This window comes from Lonchura striata, chromosome 8, assembly GCF_050655825.1.
Source record: "Lonchura striata isolate lonStrDom1 chromosome 8, ASM5065582v1, whole genome shotgun sequence".
In the NCBI taxonomy this organism is placed as follows: Eukaryota; Metazoa; Chordata; class Aves; order Passeriformes; family Estrildidae; genus Lonchura; species Lonchura striata.
In genome coordinates this window covers 2,946,201-2,971,801 of record NC_140710.1, presented here as the reverse complement: position 1 = coordinate 2,971,801, position 25,601 = coordinate 2,946,201, and the positions used below count along the sequence as shown (strand labels likewise).

The following is a 25,601-nucleotide window of genomic DNA, read 5'->3' as shown; positions in this document are numbered from 1 at the left end:
GGAACAACAGCAGGAGTTACTGTATGAGTGTGTTTTCATAGGTTTGGGAGGGTTTGGGGTGACTTATTTAAAAACACTAGCTGTTCCCAACTTGAGGTTTGAACCCAAGCAGAAATTTTGCCTGAAGTGAGTTTGTTGGTCCCAGGAGAGAAGTGGTTTTGGACAACTATACATTTTTAATAGTCAGCAGGCAAAAGTGCATATTACAAAATTATTGCACGTAATTTAATGCAGTTTGCCGCAATTGGCATTCCCGCAAAAACTATTGGATGCAGAGCTACTGTATGCATTGCCTGGAGACCAGTGTCCCTCCTGGGACAGGTTTTATCTGCCTCCAGATAATATAAATGTGCTCAGGGTGGGGCGTGTGACTCTCCCCGGTGCGGATGTTGGACAACCAGAAGATTCTCTCACTGTTTTACATCCCTTTGGGGATGACCAACATGCTACTTACATCCCTGCTGGTATTTCAGTCTGGAAAATATAATTACTAAATAATTAATTCCAGCTCTAAGAAAATAACTTCCATAGGCACAAAGGTGACCTTGTCTTTTATATTCACCTTTCGGTCCTACACAGTGGGATCAGATTTTGGGACTGGAGATACTCTGGAGGAAGCACTAGAAGAGTGGGATGAATTCAGATGTGGGATAAACCAGAGGCAGTTGCTGTGTCTGCAGGAGTCCTCCAGCCAGTCGCACCAGAAGCTGAACTGCCACTGTCTCCCCTCACCCTGGCAACCCTTTTGAAGTGGCATCAAAGGCCCAGTTTTGTCCCCTTGCTTTCACACAACGCACCGTGGGGAAGAGCCTTCCCGGCACCTCTCACAAGGTGATGCCAAAAGGCCCAGCACACTGCCTAACTGCTCACATTCTCCTTTTATCTCTGCAACCAGAAGGACTCGTTACCCCAATTCACCTCCCCGGGGTTAATGTTCGTGAGAGCCTCAAAGTTCTTGAGGTGACTGAAATGTCATCCCCAAACGAAACAACGCTCTGCAGGCTGCCCAAACGGCCGCTTTGCCGGCGAGCTCTAAAGCTGTGGGGTTTTATTTTCTTTAGGCTCTTATCACAGGTGGGTTTTCCCACCTGGGCCCGTGCAGCGATCGCTTCCTGCACGTGCCCGGGGCAGCAACGGCCGCAGCAGCCGCGTTTGAAGTCCCGATGGCACCGACCTGTGGCGCCGCCGGGCACACAAACTGGGCTTCAGCCTACAGAAAATGGCTATCCCTGAGCAGGTCTGAGCCCTGAGTGGGTACAGGGAAGCCAAAGCTGCTGTGCGTGGAGTTTGTCAGAGTTTCAAACGTGTGAATGTCCTTAAATAACCTACATCGCCCGGAGAAATAAGCCAACTGTCACACCCAGTTCTGGATTCCACATTAACAACCTCCTTCCGCAGCGTTAAACTTTGCCCTTGAGGACTTTTGTTTAACTTCTTAATTTGAAAAACAGATAGGGAGGGTGCAGAGCCCCGGCTTTCTGCGCGAGCTGAAAGGTCCCATTGTTGGGGCAGGAGATGTGCAGGTAGAAGCGAATGGAACAAGTTGGGGTTGGATTGGCGTTCCAGTTGGAAACACGTGAGCGGTGCTCGCGGCGAGGCTGGGGGTGAGGGATGGCATGCAGGAAGGCTGGTTTGAGAAGGTTTCCATAAACAATGGGCCTGTTCCTGGGCTCCTGACTCAGGCAGAAACTGCTACAGGAGTTGATGAGGCACTTTGTTAAATATCCAGAATCACTGAATGTTTCCTTGCTGTATTTCCTGTAGAAAGGAGCTGATTGTCAGGAGTGGCTGGATGACTTTTGTGTGTCTCTGCTATCTCCAGGAGTGCATAAGAAACAAAAAGACTTGCACTATCAGAGAACTGTAATTGCCATCTCAGACTTCCTGTTTAGGATTCAGTCAAGTAGATATTGTTTATGGATCATAAAACCTTACTACTGTGAGGATTCTCAAATACGAGTTTCAACTTTCATGGTGCTGTAAATTAGGGAGGGGGGAAAAAAAGTGTGGTAATACTCCTCGGAGAACAGTAAAATAGAGCTCTGCAATGGTTAAATGGAATTTTATAAGCACATTCAGTGTGGAACTGTTTTGCATTACATGAGTTGAATACCTTAGAGATGACACACATCTGCAGGCACTTTATTAAATCCTTAGTCAGCACTTTTCAACCTGATGAGATTACTTCTTCATTTGACTGGAGAAAGGGAAGCAAAGATCTCGTACCGGACTGCAGAATTCTTTCTGATGTTTCACCTTGAGCGCTGGAGAAGGACAGGGAGATGCTGGGCAGGACAATACAGACTCGTAGTCGCACCGACAACTGTGTGGCAGCAGTTTTACTGAGCAGGACCTTTAGCTCCAGTGGGTGCATTTAGCTCTAAACTCCCTTGGAGAGCAGTACTGCAAAGTAAATAGAAGGGAAATAAAACACCGGCTCTTTTATGAAAAAGCAAGGAGATAATATCATCCTGACTGTACTGTGATAGGGCCCATGATTTAAATGGAGATTTTAAATTAAGAAAGGCAACACCACCTTCTCCGAGTGGGTGCAGTCGGATAGGTTACAGAACTGAAGGGACGAAATGGGTGAGGTGCTTAGACATTGAGCAGCACTCTAAAGCAAGGCACAAAATACTTCAGCCATCTAAATGTAGGGATCCAGGCTTCTTTTTTTTTTTTTTTCCATTCTAAGCTCCCTAATCATGCAAAAAAACCCTTGATAGGTCCTAGCTATCGGGTCTCCAAGTGCCTAATACGCTTCCTAGACGTTTTCATTTGAGGCCGGAGGTCTCCTTCTCCCCAGCAGAGAAGTTTCACAGGTGCTCCAGAGGAACAATGGTGCTCTTCAGCCCTAATCCTGGAAGACTTAGACGTGTATAGGAGGCTTGAGGGGGATACGAGATCTTAATATTAAAATGATTAGCAGAAAAAGGAGGATCATTCTGTGTGTGCGCTTCAGCTGTAAGATGCTCTAAATTAAACCGGTGTCCCGAGAGCGGTGCTGGTGGGATCTGCTGGGTAAATGCACGCTCTGTCTGGCTGTTCTGCTGCCTCAGCCCATAAAACATCTCATCCAAGTGGGGCTGCAGGAGCAGGCGGAGCGGGACGCAGCTGTTGGCGAAGCGCTCCGAGTTTGGGTGCCATAAAAGCAGCTTTTCACTCAAGGCCATGCGGAGCCCCAGCAAGGAAGTTTTGAAACAAGCATGCGGTTTGGTTTGGGTCTGTCCTGTAAGGGTTAAGTTTTTCATTGGTATTAAGGCTGAGCAGTGTCTGCAGGAGTCATATTGACACCCTAGTGCATGGTAACTCTACTCCTTTATTGACATGTTGCTAGTCAGGAGCACAATAGCGCTCTGTGTCTGCAAATCATTGCTAAAATCATCTCAAGAAAAAAAAAAAAAAAGTTTGAAAGCCCAACGCGAGACAAAGGCCCCAGAGCTGCACTGCGCCGCTCAAAACTCCCGAGTCAGCAACTTCTATTGATTAAAAACTAACCTTTAAAGTAACTCGCAGAGTGTGTGGTTAGCATTTAAATTTAAACATGTCATGAGTTGATTTGTGTTACTGAATACCAACTCTGAAGGAGTTACATTCACATCAGATTTTTTTTTTTCTAATTCCCTTAAGCAGCTAAAGTATTTCATGAAATGTCAATAGGGCAGGGGGGAAAAAAAAGGTGTTTTGGAGGGAGGGGACTCGCGCCCAGCCTCGCCGTTTCTTTTCCCATGCAAATAGTCACCCCAAAAAGAAAAGTGTGGGGAGCGACACACAATAATTAGACCTTTGTCTAACTTTCCCAAGTGCCAGAGAAAGACAGATTAATTAAATATACAACAGTGTTGGTTTTTGGAGTGGGGGTCTCTCTTGCTGTGGAGGTCATAAATTAGGCAGAATAAATAGTTCAGTGTGTTGGGAGCGGGGCTCGACGTCAGCGCGGCTGGCGGCGGTGGGAGGGCGCAGCGCCGCGCTTGCGGATGGCGGTCACGTCTGGGGCTGTCTGGTTGCCCTTAGCAACGAGACATGATGTAACACCGGGATGAACTTGAACTTGGGGGACTTGAAAAGGGAACAATAGACCAGAGCAATCAATAAAGCCTATTTCAGTGAAGGATTACAGAGCCGCTCTGGGGTAACCTTGTCTGCGAGGCGCGGGGTGAATAGCGAGATGCGTGAAGGAGCGCGGGGCGGCGGGGACGGAGCGGCGGAGCGGCCGGACACACGGACCGAGGGCGGGGGGCGGCGGAGCCCGGGCGGGCCGGGGGACCCCAGCCAGCCCCGGCCCCACCTCCGCAACCTCTGCGCTTCTTCTTTTTTTTTTTTTTTTTTTTTTTTTTTTTTTTTTTTTTTTTTTTAAAGAAAAAAAAAAATCCGCTTTTGAAACGAGGGAGGAGTGGCGAGGGCAGCGGCTCCCGCCACCGGCGGGCCATGTGCCGGGCCAGCGGACGGCGGAGATGGGAACCATCGCCTGGAACTGTTCATCCACTCCGCGGCCCCGCAGCCTTTAACCCTTCCACTCCAGCACCTCGCCGTTTTAACCCGTCTACTCCGTCGCCTCTAAAGTTTTAACTTCTCTGCTCCATCCCCTCTCAGTTTTAACTTCTCTACTCCATCACCTCACCGTGTTCAGCCCTTCTGCTCCATCACTTTGCAGTGTCCAACCCCTCTACCACATCTCTTCTCAATCTTTAACCCCCCCCATACTCCATCACCTCAGTCTTAGCCCCCCTAACTCCCATCATCTCTCAGTCTGTAACCCCTCAACTCCACCACCTCAGTCTATAACCCCTCTTCTCCTTTACCTTGCAGTTTTAGCCCCTCTACTCCCTCCCTTCTTGGACTTTACCCCCTCTCCTCCCTGCTGGGCAGTGCCACAATTCCCGTCCAGCCCAAAACTGTCACACTAAGCGTGTGGGACAACCCTGAAAAGTTTGGAGAAGTTGGGAGCTGGCAATGACCGGAGGTGCTGGCGGTGGTTGGAGATATCTCCAGCACAGCGCAGCCCACACTCCACATCCCTGCACCCACCTAAAAATCAGTAGGGCCCCGCAGTCAGGGAGGAGAACGGGACTTGGCTCCGCTTCACGAACCCTGCCAGAACTTTCCTCTGTTTATAAACTTTACATATGAGAACTATTTCGTTTAATTGCAGCCCGAGTAAGTCTAAATATAAAATCTGTAGGCAATAGATGGAGCCGATATGGGACTGGTGTGTTTGTATTCAGAAGGGCGAGCGGAGGAAGAGTTAGTTAATGAGGTGTATTGGAAGCAGGACAACTTCTCCAATCCTGCTATTTATTTTACCGGTTCCTACCTCCATGGCAAGACCACATAATCTCCAAGTCCCACATGAAACTTGCCTCAGAGTCTTCCGTAAATGTTCGTAAGTCCTCCTGGAGCTGATTGTGCTATCAATCATGTCAGAGGCCGAAAAGGAGCGGAGGAAAAAGTTGGTAAAACTTGTCATCGGTCCGTGCGTGCGCACAGACACACCTCATATATTACAGGAGCCCCAGCAAAAAACCGGGGGTATCAGCAACGGCTCTTTAATACCTGAGTCTTTCTTGTTGTATTACTTTACTCCAGGCTAAATAGTTGCTGCTTGTTGGTGTATTCCCACAGCAATATGTCATTGCCAAGGAGCATCCCCCCGCGCGCACGGTCCCAGGGCCTAACACTGCTCTCATTCATCGCGGGTTCAGGTTGGGCTGACCCTGCTGGGGCTGGGATGGGCTCTCCCCAGTGCAGTGGCACTGCCCCGGCTCCAGCAGAGCCCACTCCAGCTTCCCAACTGTGTTTATTTTCCTATGGAGGAGCGAAATTGCTTTCTGTGCTCTGGGCATCTGCGCCGTTGAGTTAAGGACGGTATTGTTGCAGGGCTGAATTCCCTGGGAATTCCCTCCCTTTGGGAAAAAGAAGAAAAAGAAAAAAAAAATATTTTCCCAAAGAAAAGCTATTAGTTGAGGCCCACGTTTTGTTTTGAAACACAAGTATGGGCAGAGGTATGGGACATTTTCACTGATCCACTTTCCCCCAGATTTGCTTTATCCTGGCTTTTCTGTAGTGATCCACATTTCTCCTAAGAAAACAGCCCTGTTGTTGAATTTCTGTGCATCTGTTCCAGCGAGACAGTTGAAGCAGGGCAGTATAAAGCAACAGATGCTTATGCTGGCACATGCCTAAATACCCAAGAAAACCCCGACTGCAGGGTGATAAATGGCACAGAGAGGCGAATGTGTATCGCCTTTTCAGGGGATTAGACAAAAGTGAACTGGAGGGATCTTCAAGCCATCATCTATTAAAAAGATTGATAACTTGTAACGTGACATGACCCCCGCATTCATCTGTAGCTATGTCCAGCGACTGTCGGCGAGGGAAAAAAAATATATTGATTTGTACAGTATTTTTAATTAAGCTTTGTAATTAGGTCAATTCGTCACGGTCTCAATTAGCCCCCCTCTTGGCGGAGGAGGCTGGCGGCCGTGCCCGGAGCCCTTGGGGAAGCGGCGAGAGCGGGCGGCCGGGGCTGACGCTTCTCCTTTTTCTTTTTGCAGTCCTGGTACCTGGGATAAAAGTCTCCGCTTCCCACCACGCACCGGACAGACCACCAGACCCCTTCCCACCTCTGTAACACGGAAGCAGCAGCAACGCAGCGCAGCGACTTCACATCGGCGGAAGGGGAGGCGAGCAGACACCGACAGCAAACTCGTACATGGAAATGGCAAACGTTATGGTTGAATGGCAAAGGCCGTAACTTTCTCTTGAGATTTGATTTTAATTTTTCTTTTTTTTTTTTTAATTTTTTTTTTTTTTTAGACAACTTTAGGACTGTTGTAATTTCTCATATGGTGCTGGAAATGGTTGGGCTTCATAACTTTTGAAGTGTTTCATTGGTAGTGTAAGCGTTAGGTGACACTGAGTAGAACTAGCCTCTGCTGCTGCTTACCAACTCGCTGTTGTAACACACTTTCCATATGGAGCCTAACTGTTTTACAGTATCCTCATCGGATTTTCCCATACAGGTGTGAGACTTCTTGAGAAATCATGAAACACACTTAAACTATAACTTTTGTAGTAGCTGAATTCTGCAATATATAACTTACCGGACAGACATAGAGCATGTTTTTTTTTTTTCTGTAACATATCGGGGAAAAAAAAAAATGCAGGTTTCTTTTTTTGTTGTTGTTGTTGTTGGGGTTTTTTTTCTTTTTTTTTTTTTTACAGTCGGCACTTAGAGACGTAACATGAACCATAAGAGCATTGTCAACAATTTTTTTCCACTCGATTGCAGAGCGATTTAAAACATCAAACTACTACTATTCACTAAAAAAAAAAAAAGAAAAAAAAGAAAAAAGTTTGAAATGCTGCACTTACATTTAAAAAAAACATTTTTCAACAATTTTCAACAATTACACAAAAATTCACACAGAAATGGGGAAGTTGGTCTGTTTTGACAGAAACTGACAGGAATCAATCAAAACAATCGAATTTTGAATTGAGTAAAGTGCAATTTCATTGGATAGCTAAATATCTTTGTAAGATAGAGATTGTTGAAAATTCTATTTTTGTTTTCCAAGTCCTTCCACCCCAGGACTCTAAATTATTGGGGTAAAAAACAGCCTTGCAAGAAAAAGGGGAGCTATTTTTGCTTTTTATGTTTTTTATTGTTGAACTTGTATCCCTTTAAAACTGAAGGAAAATTAAAAAAAAAAAAAACAAATCTAATGGTGCTTTTACCACAATATGTTAACTACATTAAATGCTAATTAATCATTTTCTGTTATCAAAGCACATAACTAAAATGAAATCATAATATCTGTTAATTTTATAAGCTAAAAGTCACTATAATGGATTATGCCAATTCTGACAAATTTTACGTGTTTCCGGCAATATAGGGTTTATCAGTTCTCAAACACCTTGGGAATAAGAGAGAACGGTCCAGAAAGTAAAACACCTTTGTGTCCCTGAACTGGTACATTTTCTGGACTGTGAAGAAATCATTTCAGAAACGAACGATGCTGATCTTCTTACAACTTATGCCAGTTCAAAGCAAGGGCACTTGCTGAAGAAGAAAAAAAGAAAAAAAAACAGACAAATAAGTAGAAAATGGAAAAAAAAAAAAAAAAAAAAGAAGTTTGGACCCCAAACGTCCTGTATCTTATGTACAAAAAAAAGGAAAAAAAAAGAAAAAAAAAAGAGTGCAAGTGATTTTTTCTATCAGACAGCGGAGCACCCCTTTGCTTCACATGCAACTTTAAGAAGGTTTCCTATACTATACATATATATACGTTCTGGTTGGCAAGTCCAGCTAATCAGAGAAAGTCTCTGCATGTTCTAGTGTTAGTAACTAATTTTTATATAGTTAATGTAGGGTAAAGTAGAGTGCATTAAGACACAATATTGTAATCCCTATTCCAGGCACTTGCCTTTAAACTATGTTTGTTCGACCCTTCAGAAGGGTTTCTACTACTGTCCTATACAATCAAGTAACTGAAATTCTTGGGAAGACACTTTGCTCCTCATCTTTTCCCTGAAACGATGTTTTGTTTTGTTTTCTTAATTTGCACGAAACAAAAAAAAAAAAATTCCATATCAATGTGCCTTGCCCTGGATAGCGATTATTTGTGGAATTGTTGCACATGTTCCTATATTGAAAGGGGTTTTTCCCTAGTCAAGCATTTGGAGACACTTTTTGTAAATGTGACTTTTATGTCAGCCATTGTCAGTTCCAACATCTAGAATTAAATAGGATGTTAGTTGTTCCGCAGATAGGAGTAGTGTTTATTGTCCTGTATGGTCAGTGGCAGTGCTATTCTGAGATCTGTAGATGCTAGATTATCAGTATTTTTGGATGTTGCTGCATTTTACCTTTTATTTGGAGTCTTCCTTTTTTTGTTTTGTTTTCTCCCAGATATATGAAAATATGCAATACCTGCTTATATCATGTAGAAAAGCTTAGCAATTATTAATTTTTCTTTTAATTTTTTTTTATTTGACCAAAGTTGGTGCTGCACTTGACGCAGTGTGTTTTAGGTGTTTGTCTTTGTACTTTTGTGATTTTTGAATGCACATGCAGGAAGGGCTCTTCTTAGAGAAGCAGTCAAACTGTGAAGCACTAAGCTGAACCCTGCTTCAAGCAATTTTTGTTTTACAACTGTTCCTTTCACAAGCAAGCCTTAAAAAAAAAAAAAACAACTTCCTTTTTCTTCAGATCCCACACCCATTTTTATTAGCAGACTGCAATCAATCCACATTCAATAAAAGTATATAATGCCCATTTTTATATGCACGTTTTTAAACTTCCAAGTTCTGAAAATTGTTTACTGGTTATTCTCTATTTAAGGAAAAAATAAAATGTTTTGGATTTTCATATGTGTCTGATAAGTGGTTGAGTAGTCATTTTGCTCTATTGTATTGTGTGATTGTTAGTATATGGTATCACATCCTCTAGCCAGCATCCTTTGCCTTCCCTATAGCACTTAGCTGGGCATTACTTTATTAAGACATATGTGCACTAAAAAAAAAAAAATAGCAGCTTTCAGTGCTTCACAGTGAAGGGAAAAAAGCCTAGACAAACATTTTGTCAGAACCTTGCTATGAGACAAGGTATTACCAGTAAATTGGTTGTATATACAATAAAATTGCACCCTTTTTTAAACAAAACAAACTAAGCAATAGTTTGGGCAGTTAGTTGTTTTTAGTGAGCATGTTGTAGTCATGGCTGCAAAGAGAGAGAATTAAACTGCCCACTCAGAAGATATGTAATTTGTATGTTGTATAGTTTTATTGATTACACTGATTTATTCTACCCTATTTTATAATGCAGGACTTTTGTAATGTTGTTTAAATGAGGAAAAATTTCTGTCAAATTAGCTTAGTGGAATTTCTGATTGTTCGTTATAAAGGCAGCGTTCATAGAATTGCTTTTTTTTTTTTTTTCCTTTGGGAACTGGATTTAAGTTAAAAACTTTCCCGTTTCCTTTTTTTGTATGTATTTAAATACAGTTATTTTTCTTCTCTCAATGGTATAGCATATTCCTATGCTTGAGAAGTATAGGCTACTGAAGAACCATTGTAAATGGACATTACAGGTATGCTGTATTTTTGAAGGTATTTTTGTCATATTAAGTTTGATGACGCTAAAGTTAGGGAACTCTGAGCAGAATTGCGAGAAAAAAAAATGTTTTAAAGGCTTTAAAACATTAGGTAGGAGGTCAAGGGTGTTAACCAACAGGGGTTGTAAAGTATTACACACTAAATTCAGTTTGCGTTCACCTTCCTCTCACGCAGGAAACGCGGCAGTTCCGTTCTGTGCAGGTGTAGAGAACAACCAGTGTTTTCGTCCTCCTTTAGAGGAGCGGGGAGGCGAGCAGGGATGGGCAGGAGGGATGGGGCATCCATCCATCCATCCCTCCATCCCTCCATCCAGCCACCCACCCCGCTGCCCATCGCGCAGCCCGGGCGTGCGGGGCAGCGGAGCCCCGGCCCCGCGCCGGGCGCTCCTTTGGAGTCACCCAACAACTTTTTTTCCTCCCCGCCTCCTCCTCTCCAGAACTGTCAGACGCACAAATTCTCTGACCTGTGCCCACCCCCGCCCACCCAAATTTAAAGCCCTAGGGATGGCTTAGCTCGAATTGACTTTTTCCCAAGTTAATTCCTTTCTTTTTTCCCCCCTTCTTTTTTCGGGTTTTTTTAAAATTTTTTTTTTTTTTTTTTTTTTTTGAGCGAGGGCACTTGCTTTTCTCATGCCGCACACCCCAGCAATGCCATTATTATTTATTCTTCTTCCTTTATAATTAAAAAAAAAACAACTTTCGGGCTTCGAGTTTAGGCAGCCATGGTACACTTTGTCTCTGTTGCTTGTTCCCCCTCCCCTTAAGGTTGAAGGGGAAAAGAAACATCAAGTTTTCTCAACTCCACAGTATTCAGTCAGCCCACAGGAATATGCAAAATCCCTCTAACATTTTTTTTTTCTTTCTCTAGTTCTCTTTGTTCCGTATATTTGCAGCTTTGTAGTAACAGTGTTATAAAATATTTACTGTACAAAAATACAAAAAAACCCAGATACATAGCCTAAAACAGTTTTTTTTCCTTGTGGTGAATTATTTTTTTTAAAGAATGTCAGTTAATATTGTACTTTGCATTGTGTCTCTGGAAATATCTTTTTTTTTCTTTTTTTTTGTTGGTAGAAGGCCTCCATCGAACAAAATTAAAACCATAACCGGCATGACAATGTAAGGAGAGCTTCAATGGCACCTAAACAATAAATAAATAACAAATTCAACCTCATGAGGTCTGTCGGAGGCAGGTCTTGTGAAGTTAACACTGCCTGCTAGGCAGGATTTTCATTAAATCAAGCTTACAATGCCAATTTTGTCTTGAAGTCAATGCATGTATTACTGTTTGACAGTAAACCCAGCTATGCCATCATCAAGTCCAAGGCTGCGCAATAGTCTAATTAGTCTCGAGTACATTTTCCTTTTATTTTTTCCAATAAAAAAGCAGTGGGATGAAAATTGCTTTGATATATAGCAGGTAACATTGAAGCTATTCCATAGCACTTAACTGTAGTGAATACTGTGTCACCAATTCTGAAATCAATTTAATGTTTAATGCAAATCCATTACATGGTGCTATTACAGGCTGGCAAAATGATTTACAAAAATGTGACAACTTGGGCTCAATTCACTCTGCTTTCCAACAATGTAAATGCATAGCAGTGTTTATCTGCATGAAAACTATGCACTAATCTATCTGAAAAAAAAAAAAAGAAAAGAATATATCAACTTTGGTATCTACTTTCCGTTTACTTCGATCCTTGCCTTTTCGGTCATTGTTATAATGCCAGCTTTAGGACAGAAAGAATTATAAGAAAACCAGCATAATACCTGATATATTAAAATGTAGTGCCTGTGAAATCTGTATTATATTGCTCTTCTGAAGTAAGATTTTTCTACACCGGTAGCCTTCGCTGTCTGTCAGAACCTTCTGATATAGGTGATGTAAAATAACCGTACAATATTAATGCATGCTATTCCATAATGCTTAGTAGCTGTATGAATATTACTCAAAGTTATGTTAGTCTTTTTTTCTGACTTGGTTCTTGTCAGATAGGTTTAAAGATATTTCACTGAGAACGCAAATTCTGTCTTTATTGATTTGGGGTGTTTTCAGTATTTTGGAGGTATACATTTACTTAAATTCAGTATTACTTGTGTTTTGGGTTTTTTTTCTTTTTTTTCTTTTTTTTTCCTTTTTTTTTTTTTTTTTTTTTTTTTTTTTCCCTAGAGGGCAGGACATGGTGTTTGAGACCAGAAATCCGTGCCTGGTAAGATTTTCGTCTCGAAAAGCTACCCTAAGAATTCAGAGAGCTTGCTCTGAAGAACAGTTCAAATTGAAGGGACAGTCCTTTAAACCCACAAATGAGACCGAGCTCATGTTGCGAGAGATTTCTTAATGGGCAGCGGTGAACCAGGTACCCATGCTTGACCCTTCTTCACACCAGACTTCCTCATATAGAAAGAAAAAAACCCTTTTAAAAAAAAAAAAAAAAAAAAAGAAAAAAAGAAAAAAAAAACCTCATGTGGTTGTTTAGTTTCATGCACAGTTGCAATATTTTTCTTCAAACAAACTCTGTACAAAACTTTGGGCCCGATTCATAAAAGCTCCTTTGCTATTAACACGGGAGGCTGGTGGGCTCCTCTCCTCCAAATTGAGGGTGGGCTTCGCCCTGGCGAGCCCCGCTGGCCCTGCTCTCCCTCCCCTTCCCCTCTCCGCCTCCCCCAGCCCCGCGGAGACCAGGAACCAGTGGGAAGGGGCCGTGGAGGAGGCGAGGCAGCGCAGGACCATGCTCCGAGCCCCAGAGGTGCAGGTGGGCAGGAGGAAAAGGGGGAGGACAGCTCCGGGGGCTCGGGACACCGCGACTCGATCACAAAAGAGATCTTGTCCGCACCAGAACAAAACGCGCTCGATCGCTACCTCTGAGCTCTAGAGAAACCCTCCGTCGGGGCGAGCGCTCGCCCGCAATGTGAACTTTTGTACTTTGGATGCTTTTTTGGTTTTTTGTTTTTTTTTTAGGGAAGACTATTTTCCACTTTGTTAATCTTCTATGCTCGAGCATGAACAAAAACAATTGTGTTGGGTGAAATCCTCCCCCGCTTTTATCTGCATCCACAAATTAATATGAGGGGGAAAACAAAAAGAAGATGAGTTTCTAGACGGAGCATGGTAGGGCGAGAGTGCCTGGCTCGGCAATCGCCACCGACGCCGCTCGTCCTTGTTGCAACTGCTGCCTTGGGGACAGGGCCACCAAATTCTTGGGAAACACAATCAAGGGGAAATCTCCCATTTTGGCCGGCTGAGCGGGTTCTCCCGAACTCTGCCCCAGCCCAGCCCAGTCCCTCAGCAGCGGGTTGAGATTTGAGGCGCTAAAATTTCCACCGGCCGTGTGAAAGATCTGCTGCAAATTCACTTGACACCCGTGTTAATACCATGTCGTGTTCATTTTTTTTTTATGAGTCAGGCCCCTCGTGCCTCTAGTATACTTGTATTGACTCTCATAGTTACCATTTTAGTTTTACTGTGTTCTGTGAAAAAAATTGTAATTGGTTGAGAATCACTGTGGGCATCCATTCTTATTCAACTAAGTCTCCGCAGGTTTTTTGAGCTGGTGTGGATTAGTTTAACTCTTGTATTCAACCATTAGTGCTACCACCTTCTCACATTACAATACAATTACTGGAAGCAAGTACTGCATTTCCTATGCAACAAAAAAGGAAAATAAAAAATTGCTAATGCTAACAGGCCGTGTTGTTATTTACTCCCAGCCGGGCACGGGGTGGGGTTGCGGCTGTAGGACCGTGGGCATCGCCGGCCGCCGCGGGCATCAACCTCCCCTGGCCCCAGCCCTGCAGCCTGGGCAGGCTCCCAGGCAGCAGCTTCATCCCAAATCATGGGGTTATTTGGTTAAATTGAGTCACTCTTGTCACATTGGCCACTCTTCCCCATGTTTTTGGTGTCCCGTTGCACAGAATCGTTCCTCGCGCAATATCGGATTAACCCTCAGCAAATCTCTGCGGATTAATCCCTCAAATTAAAGAGACGAAGCACACCTAGGAAAGATCCAGGAGATTAATAAATGCTGCAAATGCTACAATGCATCTTTAGATGTAGCTAACTATAAAAATATTGCCACATTTCCAAGGAGCCCCAGGACAGCCACAGCTTTTGGGATGTACCTTGGAGCTGCTGGCAGAGCTGCCTCTCTCTGCAAGGCTCTGGGTACAGAAATAGGCAAAAATTAAGCTCTTTTTTACAAATGTTAAAGTTTCCTTCGAATTTTTTTACTCTGCAACACCTTTTGCTTAAAGATACCTGCAGAATTTAGTATTTGCAGAAAGGGTTTTTTTGCATTTAAGCCATTCTGGCTGTTTTCTGTGTAAAAGCAGACACTGAGGCCGATGAAGGGTAGGGGCTGGTGCTGCTCTGCCACTGTCCTTGGGGACAGCAGACAGGGAACCCCGTGACCCCCAGCCCTTCCCCAGGCAGCACCAGCTGCAACACCAACTCTTCCATTTTATTTGGGGGGAAATGAGTGTTTTCTAACAAATGTGTGCCTGACACACATAAACCGCTGGTATTTCCTTTCTCACACCTCCACAGAGTTTTGGTTTTGGCTACAAGGCCAGGGCGGGAGGGTCAGTGTGGGCACAGGTCTAATGTCACCGTCCCCAGGGGGGAACCCTGTCTGTGCCCCTCGCTGTGTGCCTCCCATGTGGGCAGTGCTGGCAGCAATGCATGGTGTGGCAGCTGAGGACAGGTTGGAGCCTGTTCAATTTGGCTTTTTTTCCTCTCATAAAGGAGACCAGACTGTAAGGAAAAGCCAAATCTGTCCTCAAAGGAAACACAGTACCCCAGGCAGGGCTTGCCAACAGCGCTGGCCCCTTTCACCCCCACAAGCTCTGGGAGGAGGGAGGAAGAAGGGGGGTGAGGGTGCTGAGCCTGTCCCAGTTGGTCAAAAAACAGCCCAAATGGTGGTGGTGGTGTCCTGTGGGCTTGGAAGTGAGCCCAGGTGTGGGCCAGCCTGTCCCATGGGGCTGCCAGAGCTGGATGCTTCCTCCCAGCACTGGCTGTGAGCACGGGGGATACCGGGATGGGAGGGAGGGACAGGCACCCACCCGTGTACATCACTGCATGAATAGACACAGAAAAATTAACACCTGATTTTTAAAAAGTGCCATTACAGCACCAAGGGAGTTGTCGCCCATCAGATCCAACTGCTCCTCACCACTGCCTGTTCCCCATTCTTGTCCATCCCTCCCAAAAAATCATTCACTGTTATTTATTTATGCCCTTCATTACTGAGGGTGTTGGCTGAGGCCGCCCTGGGTTTGGAGGAGGAATCACGAGGGGTGCAAAGGGTGACCCTGTCCCACAAGGATGGTGGCCGTGCTGGGAGTGGAGTGAGCACTCTCCAGGGCTCAGGCACCACCTTCTGCTTTCTCCCTCCTTTCCTTGCACGTTTTCTTCCCCTCCAGCTTTCTGGCTTTCTCTTTCTTCCTGTGGGAGAAAAGGTCTCCATCAGCATCTAAGGAAATAAATCCCATTTATTATTTATCTCTATCAAAATGTGTCAGCCTGGCTCGAGACGCAGGAGGAATACTCAATAGCCCCTCACAGAAATCAAAAAACTTTGGGTGGAAAAAGCCCAGGGTGGTGTTCAGGAAGGGAAATGCAGGTGCTTCGCCCTGCTCAGAGGGAGATCTGGCTACTTAACCTCTTCCTTAAATGCAAATATTCCTGTTGATGCAACTGGAACAGCACTCACGGAGGCAATGGGTCCGTCCGACATCTGCTGAAGACCAGCCAAGACTGGAAATATTTATTGGTTCAGTGCTTCAGCACTGCTGTATTAATTGCAGCTGATGTTTTGATGGGCAGTTAGCACACAGGTATTGATGAAAATGGCACCACTTCATCTCAAAATTAACTGCTTGGCCATTCAGCAGCAGGGGCTGATAAATTATGGCAATAAATTTGCCGAGGAGATTTATGCCACTGTAATTCGGGCCCATAGGCACACTCTGGTGGGGACAGGGACCACGGTCACCACCCTTCATTCCTTACCCATACAGAGCCTCATGGGGATTTTCAAATGCTTCCAGAAACTTGAGTGCAGGAGTTTTATAACCTTGCAGGTCAGTTCTGGTGCTCCTTTAACATCAGTGATGCTCAGGGGGCCAAGGGACCTTCCATGCCACAGGCAGCTGGAGGCATGGCCAAGTCTCCAGCAGCACAGGGATGCTCTGAGCCACCTCCTCTTCCTCTGGATCAATGGAAACAGAGCCGAGCTTTCCCCATTGGTGTTGTTTCTATGGAGGCCATTAGTGAGGAGAGGAGCCACCTTATAAACCATGCAGTCATCCCACTATCCTAAAACACTTGGAGAAACGGAGTCAGGCTGCTGGTGCTGCAAAAAGGAAAGATGTCACTTGCTTATTAATAGTAATATTATTAGTAGTATTGATATTATTATCATCATCATCATCATCATCCTCTCACCAGGTGCTGCACTCTGCATATGCTCATTTATGTCCTATTCTACCCTCACAAAGCATTGCTGTCATTCAGGGCAGCCCCAAAGCCACTCTTATTTTCCAGGCTTTTTAAGACTTTTACAAGATTTGCTCCAGGAGGGACACAATGTGTGGGCAGGGGCTGCAGCCCACCCTGTGCCACCGAAATAATCATCTGTGGAGGATGAACGGCAGCTCCCTGCCTTGGGCGGCAAAGAAATTGGAAAATATCCCTATAAATGTGATTCATAGGACACAGCACCTGCCTGCACACTGCATTATCCAAACCCATTAGGGTGAGGAAGGCGCAGCCAACTATTTTGGGATATGGGGTTTAATTCCCCTTCCCCATTGTTCCTTATTTCCCCACAGAAATTTCATATCCTGACACCTTTCTTTTCCTTCCAAAATTCTTCATGTTGTTACTGAGTGGAAGAGGCCCAACTTTTAAAGAAACTTCAGCTGGATGTTGCATTTATAAATAAATGTGACAAATTTAATAGGGTGGGATAGGTATTTGAATTATTGATTGTTAAATATTTAAGCTGCAAGTCCCCATCCATCAGCATGTGTGAGAAGGCTTGGGGCAGATTTATGATGCTGGAGTTTTCCTGGTTAGCTGGCACTTGGCATTTCTATTAATTATAGCCCACACATTCGTGGTTTTTTCAGGATTTGTTAGAAGTATTTATAAAAGATGTCCCTATTATACCATTTAAATATTGTTTGTGCAACTAGAACGTGTTTTCTATTGTGGATTAATACCCTGTTTGATTTAGGGGAAAATTAAATTAGAAGGTGTAAGTCTCGGGAGATAAATGCTTTATTTGAGAAGAGTTTCCACCACTGGAAAGCACAAAGTTTTCCTTTTAGATATAAATATTTTGCTCCAGGTGTTTGCCTGGGTCTGCAGGTGGGTGGAAAGGCTTTAAAGTGCCCTTGGCCACAGGGAGTGGGAGAGGAGGCACGCGGTGGGGAGGGGGCAGGATGGAATACATCCTATTTATTAATTGTAAGGGATTTAAGGCCTCCCCCTCTAACTATTTCCCCGGGAAGGATGCGAGCCCTGGGGCAGGAAGGGTCTGTGTGAGGGAGGAAACCACCCGGGGCCGCCAGGTCAATAACGCGCCTCGGAAAAAATCCCTCCCGAAGTCTGGAGCAGGGTGATGGATTGTAATTGCTCAAGAAGAGCCATTACGGCCCGTTAGGTCAATACTCTGCATTTCCAAAGTGCTTTAATTAATACATGTTTACATCAGGTACAGCAGGGACTTCTCTGGGCCGTGGTATCAGGCCAAGAAAGGCTTCAAACTTTCGTAATTTGGGCAGGGGGTGCATGAGTTTAGTCTCTTAGTGCTTTATTGCACCTCATCAAAGCACATCTTGATGTCATGAGCAGCAACAAAGTCTTCATCCAGCAAGAGCAACACATCCCCTCTCCCTGGGGCAGTGGCCAGGGGGTCTCACAGGGCAAGAGAAGCCCCTGAGGCTTCACCAACTCACCCACCACAACCCCCTCATCCTTCCACTCCTGGCTGCTCTTTCAGAGTCACAAAAACTTATCGGCAAGATAAATAACTGCTGCATCCAGGCACTCCAGGTCATTTTGGAGAGGGTGAGCCACACCCTCCAAAGCCTTTTTAAATCATAACTTCTGTTTTCAAGCCACAAGTCACCCGTCCTGCTCGTGGGACCTCAGGGCTCAGCCACCTCCCTCTGCTGCCCACCTTCCTCCCGGGTGCTGCTGTGATCTTGAACATGCAATTAAAGATATGAAGGATATTAATTAAATTAGAATATAATTAAATATAAGATAATTAAATATAAGGGGGACGTGGACCTGCTGGAGCAAATCCAAAGGAGGCCACAGAGATGCTCCAGAGGGCTGGAGTTCATCTGCTGGGAGAGCTGGGGGTGCTCACCTGGAGAGGAGAAGGATCCAGGGAGGGCTCAGAGTCCCTAAAGGGGCTCCAGGAGAGCTGGAGAGGGACTGGGGACAAGGGATGAGGGGACAGGACACAGGGAATGGCTCCCACTGCCAGAGGGCAGGGATGGATGGGAGACTGGGAGGGAGTTGTTTGTTATGAGCATGCTGAGGCCCTGGAACAGGATGCCCAGAGCAGCTGTGGCTGCCCTTGGATCCCTGGAAGTGTCCAAAGCCAGGTTGGAGCACCCTGGGATAGTGGAAGGTGTCCCTGCCCACGGCAAGGGGTGGATGAGCTTTAACATCCCTTCCAACCCAAGCCATTCTGGAACTCTGCAGCAGCTCAGAGCTCGGTCTGGTGTTGGGGTCATCAGGACATCACTCATGGGACACTGATTTACCTTCTGGAGTAATTCCAGGTCTGTGCCTTGATGTGGGAATCAAAGGTGTTCCATCTCTCCTCAATGTGTAGGGCTGGGAGCGTCCCAGCCTGGAGGGGCCAGCGACCATCAGGTACCTCTAAAAACATAAACTCTTCAAGCTTATTGATTTTTTTTTTCCTTTTTTTTTTTTTTTTCCCCTCCGTGCAACCACAAATTACAGCCGGCACTGCTAAAAATCACTGGCCTATCCACAAATTTTAATTAAAACCTAAATAAATCATTTTGGGCGCTGCACTTGCACACAAACAATGCGGGAGATGGCACACTTACAGCGGCCTGTCAGCGGCCGCTGACTAATGAGTCGCTGTGAAAATACAACCCCAAGGGCCGGAATTGAAAGCAGATTCCTCGGCTAACGAAGGGCACATGCGACCCAGCCGTGGCCATCGTGGCAGAAGGCACCAAAAGCAGCTCTGGGGGCTGCGGGGGGAAAGAAAAATTTCGTTAAGGCTGCAGGCCGAGGTTTATTAAATAAAGCGCGGCGGGGAAACGCAATAGCGCAGCTGCAGCCTTTTCGCCCGGCGATGGAGTCATGTTTTCCCCTGTCCTTGCAGCAAACAATAACCATATGCTAGGTTTGTTACCAAATGTTTATTTTATTCCTTCATTAGTACACAACGAGGACTTGGAAAAAAGAGGTTTCGTTGCTGCAAGCGCTCGGGAAGAGCTTTGAGCCAGGCCCCAGCTGTGCCGTGTGGGGCTCGCGGTGCTGCCCAGCGCCGCTTGCACGGGGTGCTGCTCAAGGTCGTGCTCTGCCATGTGTCACCCACCACGTGTCCCTGTTGCACCCCTGGACCCAAGGGTCCTGCCCCTGGACGGAGGAGCCAGGATGGATCCATGAATCGCATGGTTCTTCCCATCCTGGGGCATGGTGCTGTGGGGGGGGTGGCCAAGTGAGACCCAAAAAAAATCCTCTTCAACTCTTCTGTCTCTCAAATAAACTCTTCTCTCGTGTTCTAGAAGCTGTCTCTGATGTGACAGGGAACAACCAAACCAGGGGTTATGGCTTAGCAGGAGAGAATTCCTGGTTGTGCACTGCTGCAGAGGCCTTGGCATGTGCTGGTGAAGCCACGAGCCAGCACAGATGAGAATCCCAAAATCCTCACAAAACCTCACAAGGTCCTTTTTTTGTGGCTGACAAAAAGCCTTGGAAATGAAAGGTAATTTTGTGATGGAGCTGTTCCCTTTCTAAGAGCAGTGGCCTTGGCCCAGCTCTGCTCCGGGTGCTCGGACTCACTCGTGGCTGCTCCTCCAAGGAGAACCCAAGGGACACCACTGGTGCCTTCAGGGATCCTCCCTTCATGGACCCATCCTCCCTGCAGGAACCAACCCCTTCATGCACACATCACCACAGGAAGGTGTCCTCCCAAGGCCAGCATTCCCCTTCCAACCAGAAAATACCCACAAATGCTCTGAGTTTGGCAAAACCCCATTTTCTCAGGGAACATCTCCACCAAACAGTTGAGGCAGACCTAAGTTTCAAAGTTTGGGGTTTTCCCTGTGAAAGGACTCAGAGCTGCATCTCCCACACAGGCATGGAGCTTGGAGCCACAGTTCCTAAAAAATACCCAGCAGGACAACTGTCCCTGCAGCAAATGCTTCATTTCCATGTAGCATCTCCCTGTGGCAAAGCATTTCCAGCAAAGGGAAAGGACTTGTCCTGCTCCCAAAATACCCAAAATTAAGCTATTTCCACCAAGAATGAAGCTGTTACCACCAAGAATGATGTTGTCTCTACCAAGAATGATACTATTTCCACAGGAATGATGCTATTTCTACCAAGAACAATGCTATTTCTTTGGGGGAATGATGGTAACTCACCCCAAAGCCTCCCAAGCAAGAAAATTCCTGGAAATGGAAGCTGGGCCACCTCACTTGCCTTTGCTTTTGGGGCTTTTTATCCCCCCCTTAAAGCTGCCTTGTTAAAAGAAAGAAAAATATGGTATGTGTATGTTGCTCCTGCAATTCAAAACCTGATCTTGACTGAGGAAAAACTACCAAAAAAAAAAGAAGGAAAAAAAAAAATCAAACCTCTCCCAACTGCAGAACACGCTCATGGGAAGATGTGGAGCACATGAGGCTGTCCTGGGGAGAAAGTTTGCTAAAAATAACATATGCAGATTATGTACATAAAATGTCATGAAATAGAAGCAGAGAAGCCCATGTGGAGGCTCAGGCTGTTGCAATTACAGCTGAAATGGGCCAGACAAAGGACACGCAGCACTGAGTGTCTGCAGCAGGAGCAGGAGTGAGGCCAGCTCCTCTCTCCAGCCCCAGCTCAGGGACCACATCTGGCAGAGCCAAACCAGAGTGGAATGGGGCTTCTTTTTATGATTTTCTGTAGGGAGGGTCAGGTATAGCCCCTGGGCTGCTCTGAAGTCCTGTATCTGCAAAGGGTCTGCTCTGAGGTTCTTCTAAATCAGAGTCATTTTGCTTAAATATTTAACAATATTTAATATTAAGTGAAGAAGAGGCAGAGCTTGACCTGGGGTCAGGCTGGGCTCGCCACAGGGGCAACAGCAGCACATCCTGATAGCTCTTACATGAGGACAAATTGCAGAACAAAATCCATATTCCAAAATACATGGAATTGTGTAGCCTGAGGGAGCACTCCCACCATTCCCATGGTTGGGGGCTCCTGGAGAACTGCTGTGTTTCCACGAACAGCAGTCATTATCTTACAAAAAGGGAAGAGAACAGAGGAGACAAATAAAAGATGAATATTTCATGAAAATTGACAGCTAAGAAGAGTTCATCCATTTGGCAATCAGTGGAAATGGCCCAACACCATTTCTGCCAGCACAGAGGGCTCCAGCAGGACAGCCAGAGGAAGGAATGCCACTGCCCCCACCGTCCTCTCCCAAAATGCAGGGATGATGGATTCATTGCTGCTGAGCTGTGCATCCCCCTGACACCCCTGCAGCCCAGCCCTGCTGCCTGGGTACGTATTAAAATGAGTTATGTAGGTCACTGTGTGAAAACAAACAGTGCTGTGGATGCATGCAAATAACACAGCAGAACTCCCAGAAAATTTATATCGCAGCCAGAGGACTAAGGAGGGAGTGTGGAAAATGTCAGCCACGTTTTAATGCCACCCCAAAGGGCTCTGGGGGGTCTGGCAGCCCTTGTTAGTGCCTCGGGGAGCCCTGGGATCCTCCCATCCACCACCAGAATGAGTTACTGGGATGGTTCCTCTGGCACAGTAATTGGAAGGGATCTGCTTCACCCAGGATGAGGGATGACCTGGGTAAAAAAAAAAAAAAATCACCTTTTTTCTGTGATTTGATGTAGAAGTAGAGTTGTGGGTCACAGTCACAGCCCAGGAGAACTTCCACAGCTGGAAATCACAGAATCATGGAATGGTTTGGAACGATGGAGGAGCCTTAAAGCTCATTCAGTTCTATCCCTGCCATGAGCAGGGACAACTTCCACTGTCCCTGGGTGCTCCAACCTGGCTTTGGACACTGCCAGGGATCCAGGGGCAGCCTCAGCTGCTCTGGGCATCCTGTGCCAGGGCCTGCCCACCCTCCCAGGGAACAATTCCCAACATGATGTCCAATATTCCTGTGGAGGATGAGCATTTTCCCAGTGAAGCTTTGGATGTGGAGCAGGATTTCTGGCAAGGTCTCCCACTCCCTGTGGCTTGGAGAGGAGAGGAAAAGGCTGAAATTATCCCAGGATGCAGCACAGGGATGCTCCAGTGGCAGAGCCTGTTCTACAGGGCAAGAGCTGCTGGCTGAAGTGGGATTTGCACCCAGTGATTTTGGAAATGCTTGGATGGGGCAGGCAGAGGAACGACAGGAGAGCCAAATCCTGGAGCCTGATGCTATCTGGGAGGCTACAGTAACCAGGAGCTCCTGTGGAAAAGGACATTTCTCATCATTTCAGCTGTAGAAGCAAGGCTTGAAAATGCACCCTCTGAAGCCAGGAGACAAGGAAAATCAGATAAAATGTACTTCTGTACAGGATTTTGAGGTGAGACTCGTGACTTTTTAATGGACTGGACTGATTTCACTCCTGTTGTGTCGCTGCTGGCTGGTGCAGATCCAGCTTCTCTCTGTCCAGCCAAGCCAAGGATCCTTCCCTGCTGCCACAGGGGGCAATCCCAGCCAGAATCCCACATTTCAGACACAGGGAAGGGTACAGGATTTATCTGGACAGGTAAAACCCTACTTAGTTCAGCCAAGAATACATTTGAACTGCTGAGGTCAGCAGTTCAACACCGTGCTGTTACACCCATCTGGGATATTCCATTCCCTCCCCAGGTCCTCATCAGGAGACAGACCAGGCACTGTTTGATTTGGGGGATCTCTCCTTGGGTCAGAAAGGACTTTACAGGCAGCCACAGCACTGCAGTGGAAGAGGGCTGAAGGACAAGAGCAGCCTGGAGGATCATCCAGCTCCAAAACCAAGGCAGGAGTGACAGCAGGTGAAGATGTGAGCTTGTGGGAGCAGCAGTCTAAGTCACCCCCATGCCCCCACCTTCAAAAACACCTTCAAAAACACTTGGTTCAGGAAAGCAGAGGTTTTGGGTGCTGGGGGCACTCTGACTTTGCCTTCTTACATGCACAAAATGATGAGTATCTCCCATCCACTGCATGCACCCAGCTTTGCTGCCTGCTGTGGCACAACAGCTTTTAAGGAGAGCCTCGTCTTTGTTCACCTAAGAGAAAGTAATTGGTCAAATTTAATTCAGAGGGATCAATTAGAACAGGTTGTGATAGACAGTTAGGTCACCAGCAGCTCCTATAAATCGCGGGTAGAATTTCCTCCTTCACCATCTACCAGTTTGATGTAGGAAATGGCTCATTTGCAAGCTAAAGGTTTAATTAGGAGAAAAAAGAAGGTCAGCAGAGATCAGATGTGAATTGCAAAGTGCTAAAGAAGTTTACTGCAGCAATGTATTTATTGAGAGCCGTGCTATAGATCTGCTCCCTCTCTGTCCAGAATGCTAATAGCACCCCTTTGAATTCTTCCTATGCACAGAAAATTCATCAATAATATCTGGGATGTTTTAAAGCTGTTTGCCACATGGGGTTTTTTAATGATAATCAAGACTCCCTTACCCATCTAGTTAATTGTGGATCCTTCTTTCCAGGTCAGGTTTCTAGAATGTGACACCCTTTGGGTTGCTGTTTCCTCTCCCATCCATGGCAATGTGAGCCTGGAAGAGGGTATTTATTGCTCCCCATCACCAAGGACATAGTGACAATGTAAAATGGGCCAGAAATATCAATATGATGAAAATTCATGGCGTTTCTTCCTCACCTCACTGTACTCTGTGTGGTTTTTATGGATGTGTAAACTGCAGGAATAAAAGAGCTCTGCACAAGCTCTCTTTAAAGCAATAGCAGTGGCAGCAATGTGATTACATGAGGTTTTGGCTCAGTGGCGACAGTGCTGAGCTGGCCCAAGGCAGCAGAGCCAAAAGTTAAGCCATGCCACTGGTCTCAGCTCCTGGTCCAGGGGAGAGGGGTCCAGGGAGGTTCTGCACTGGTTTGGGCTCTGCAGGTTGGGAGAGGAACAGGCTGTTCTTCCATGGCTGTTTTGGACACTGGGATGAGCAGGCCAATGTCAGCCTCTGCTGCAGAGGAGATGAGGAGCACCATCTCTTCATCAGCATCAGCAGCTTTAAGCTGGGACAGAATAGATTTAGACTGGATATTGGAAAGGAATTCTTCTCTGTGAGAGTGAGCAGGCACTGGCACAGGATGACCAAAGAAGCTGTGGCTGCCCCTGGATCCCTGGAAGTGTCCAAGGCCAGGTTGGACAGGGACAATAGATATTCCTGATAGTGGAAGGTGTCCCTGCCCACAGCAGGGGTGGGACTGGGTAGACTTTATGGACCCTTTCAACCCAAATCATTCTAGGATTTCATGATTTTGTGGTCTACAGGAGATCATGAGTGCTCCCTCCTGCTGTCCCCGTTCCCTGTGTCTCTGGGGCTTCCCACTGGAGAGGACTGGCATCGGTGCTCTGGGTGCAGCCCTCGGCTGGGGCCTCATCAACAGGCACAGATGCAGCTTTCAGCCTGATCTGCTCTGCAGCTGAGGCTGGGAAGGACTCAAAGTCCAGGATCACCAGGGGTCCAGGCATCCCAAACTGTCGTCGTGAACACTGTGATATTTGGGGCCCCATTAGACGTCACACATGATTAATGGCTCTGCACAGGGTACAGCAGGACAAACGTGCCGAGGTCCAGGGACAGCCACCAAGGTGGAGAGAAATCAAAATGGCAGCTGGGCCTGGCTGGAAAGACAAGAGCAATTTTTCCAGTCACTTCCATTTGTTCCAGTATCACTCAGTCCCCCGCCCAGTTTGATGTGAGGCTGCAATTCCGCTCTGTGAGAAAGGACAGCTACAGCAGCTCCAAGTGCACACTGATGTAATTAAACAGGCAACGTTAATTCCCAGCACCTGAGACTCCAGCCCTGCGTGCAGGGATGAGAACACCGATTTCAATCATTTCGGCAACGCCAGCACTAGGAACAACAGGCGGAGGACAGAGGAGGCTCCTCGCTCTTCTGGAGGATCAGAAACTCACCACAATTATCAGTCAACACTTCCAGCTGTCTGCTAAAGGCTAAAGCAAACACATCCCAGCTCTGAGGTGGGAGGCAGCAGAGCTGTAATTATTTCAAAGTTTAACTGCTGCCTCCA

The 25,601-nt window shown here is 46.0% G+C and overlaps 1 protein-coding gene across 19 annotated transcripts in view; it reads left to right on the top strand.

The window, feature by feature from the left end:
- NFIA (nuclear factor I A) overlaps positions 1–13,800 on the top strand; it is a 350,043-nt gene extending 336,243 nt beyond the window's left edge. For all 19 annotated transcript variants that reach the window (XM_021542535.4, XM_021542504.4, XM_021542512.4 and 16 more), the window contains one exon: positions 6,555–13,800. In XM_021542535.4, coding sequence (XP_021398210.1) covers positions 6,555–6,572 — 18 coding nt within the window. In that variant the 3' untranslated portion in view covers positions 6,573–13,800. The remainder of the gene's footprint in view (positions 1–6,554) is intronic.
- The last annotated feature ends 11,801 nt before the right edge of the window (positions 13,801–25,601 follow it).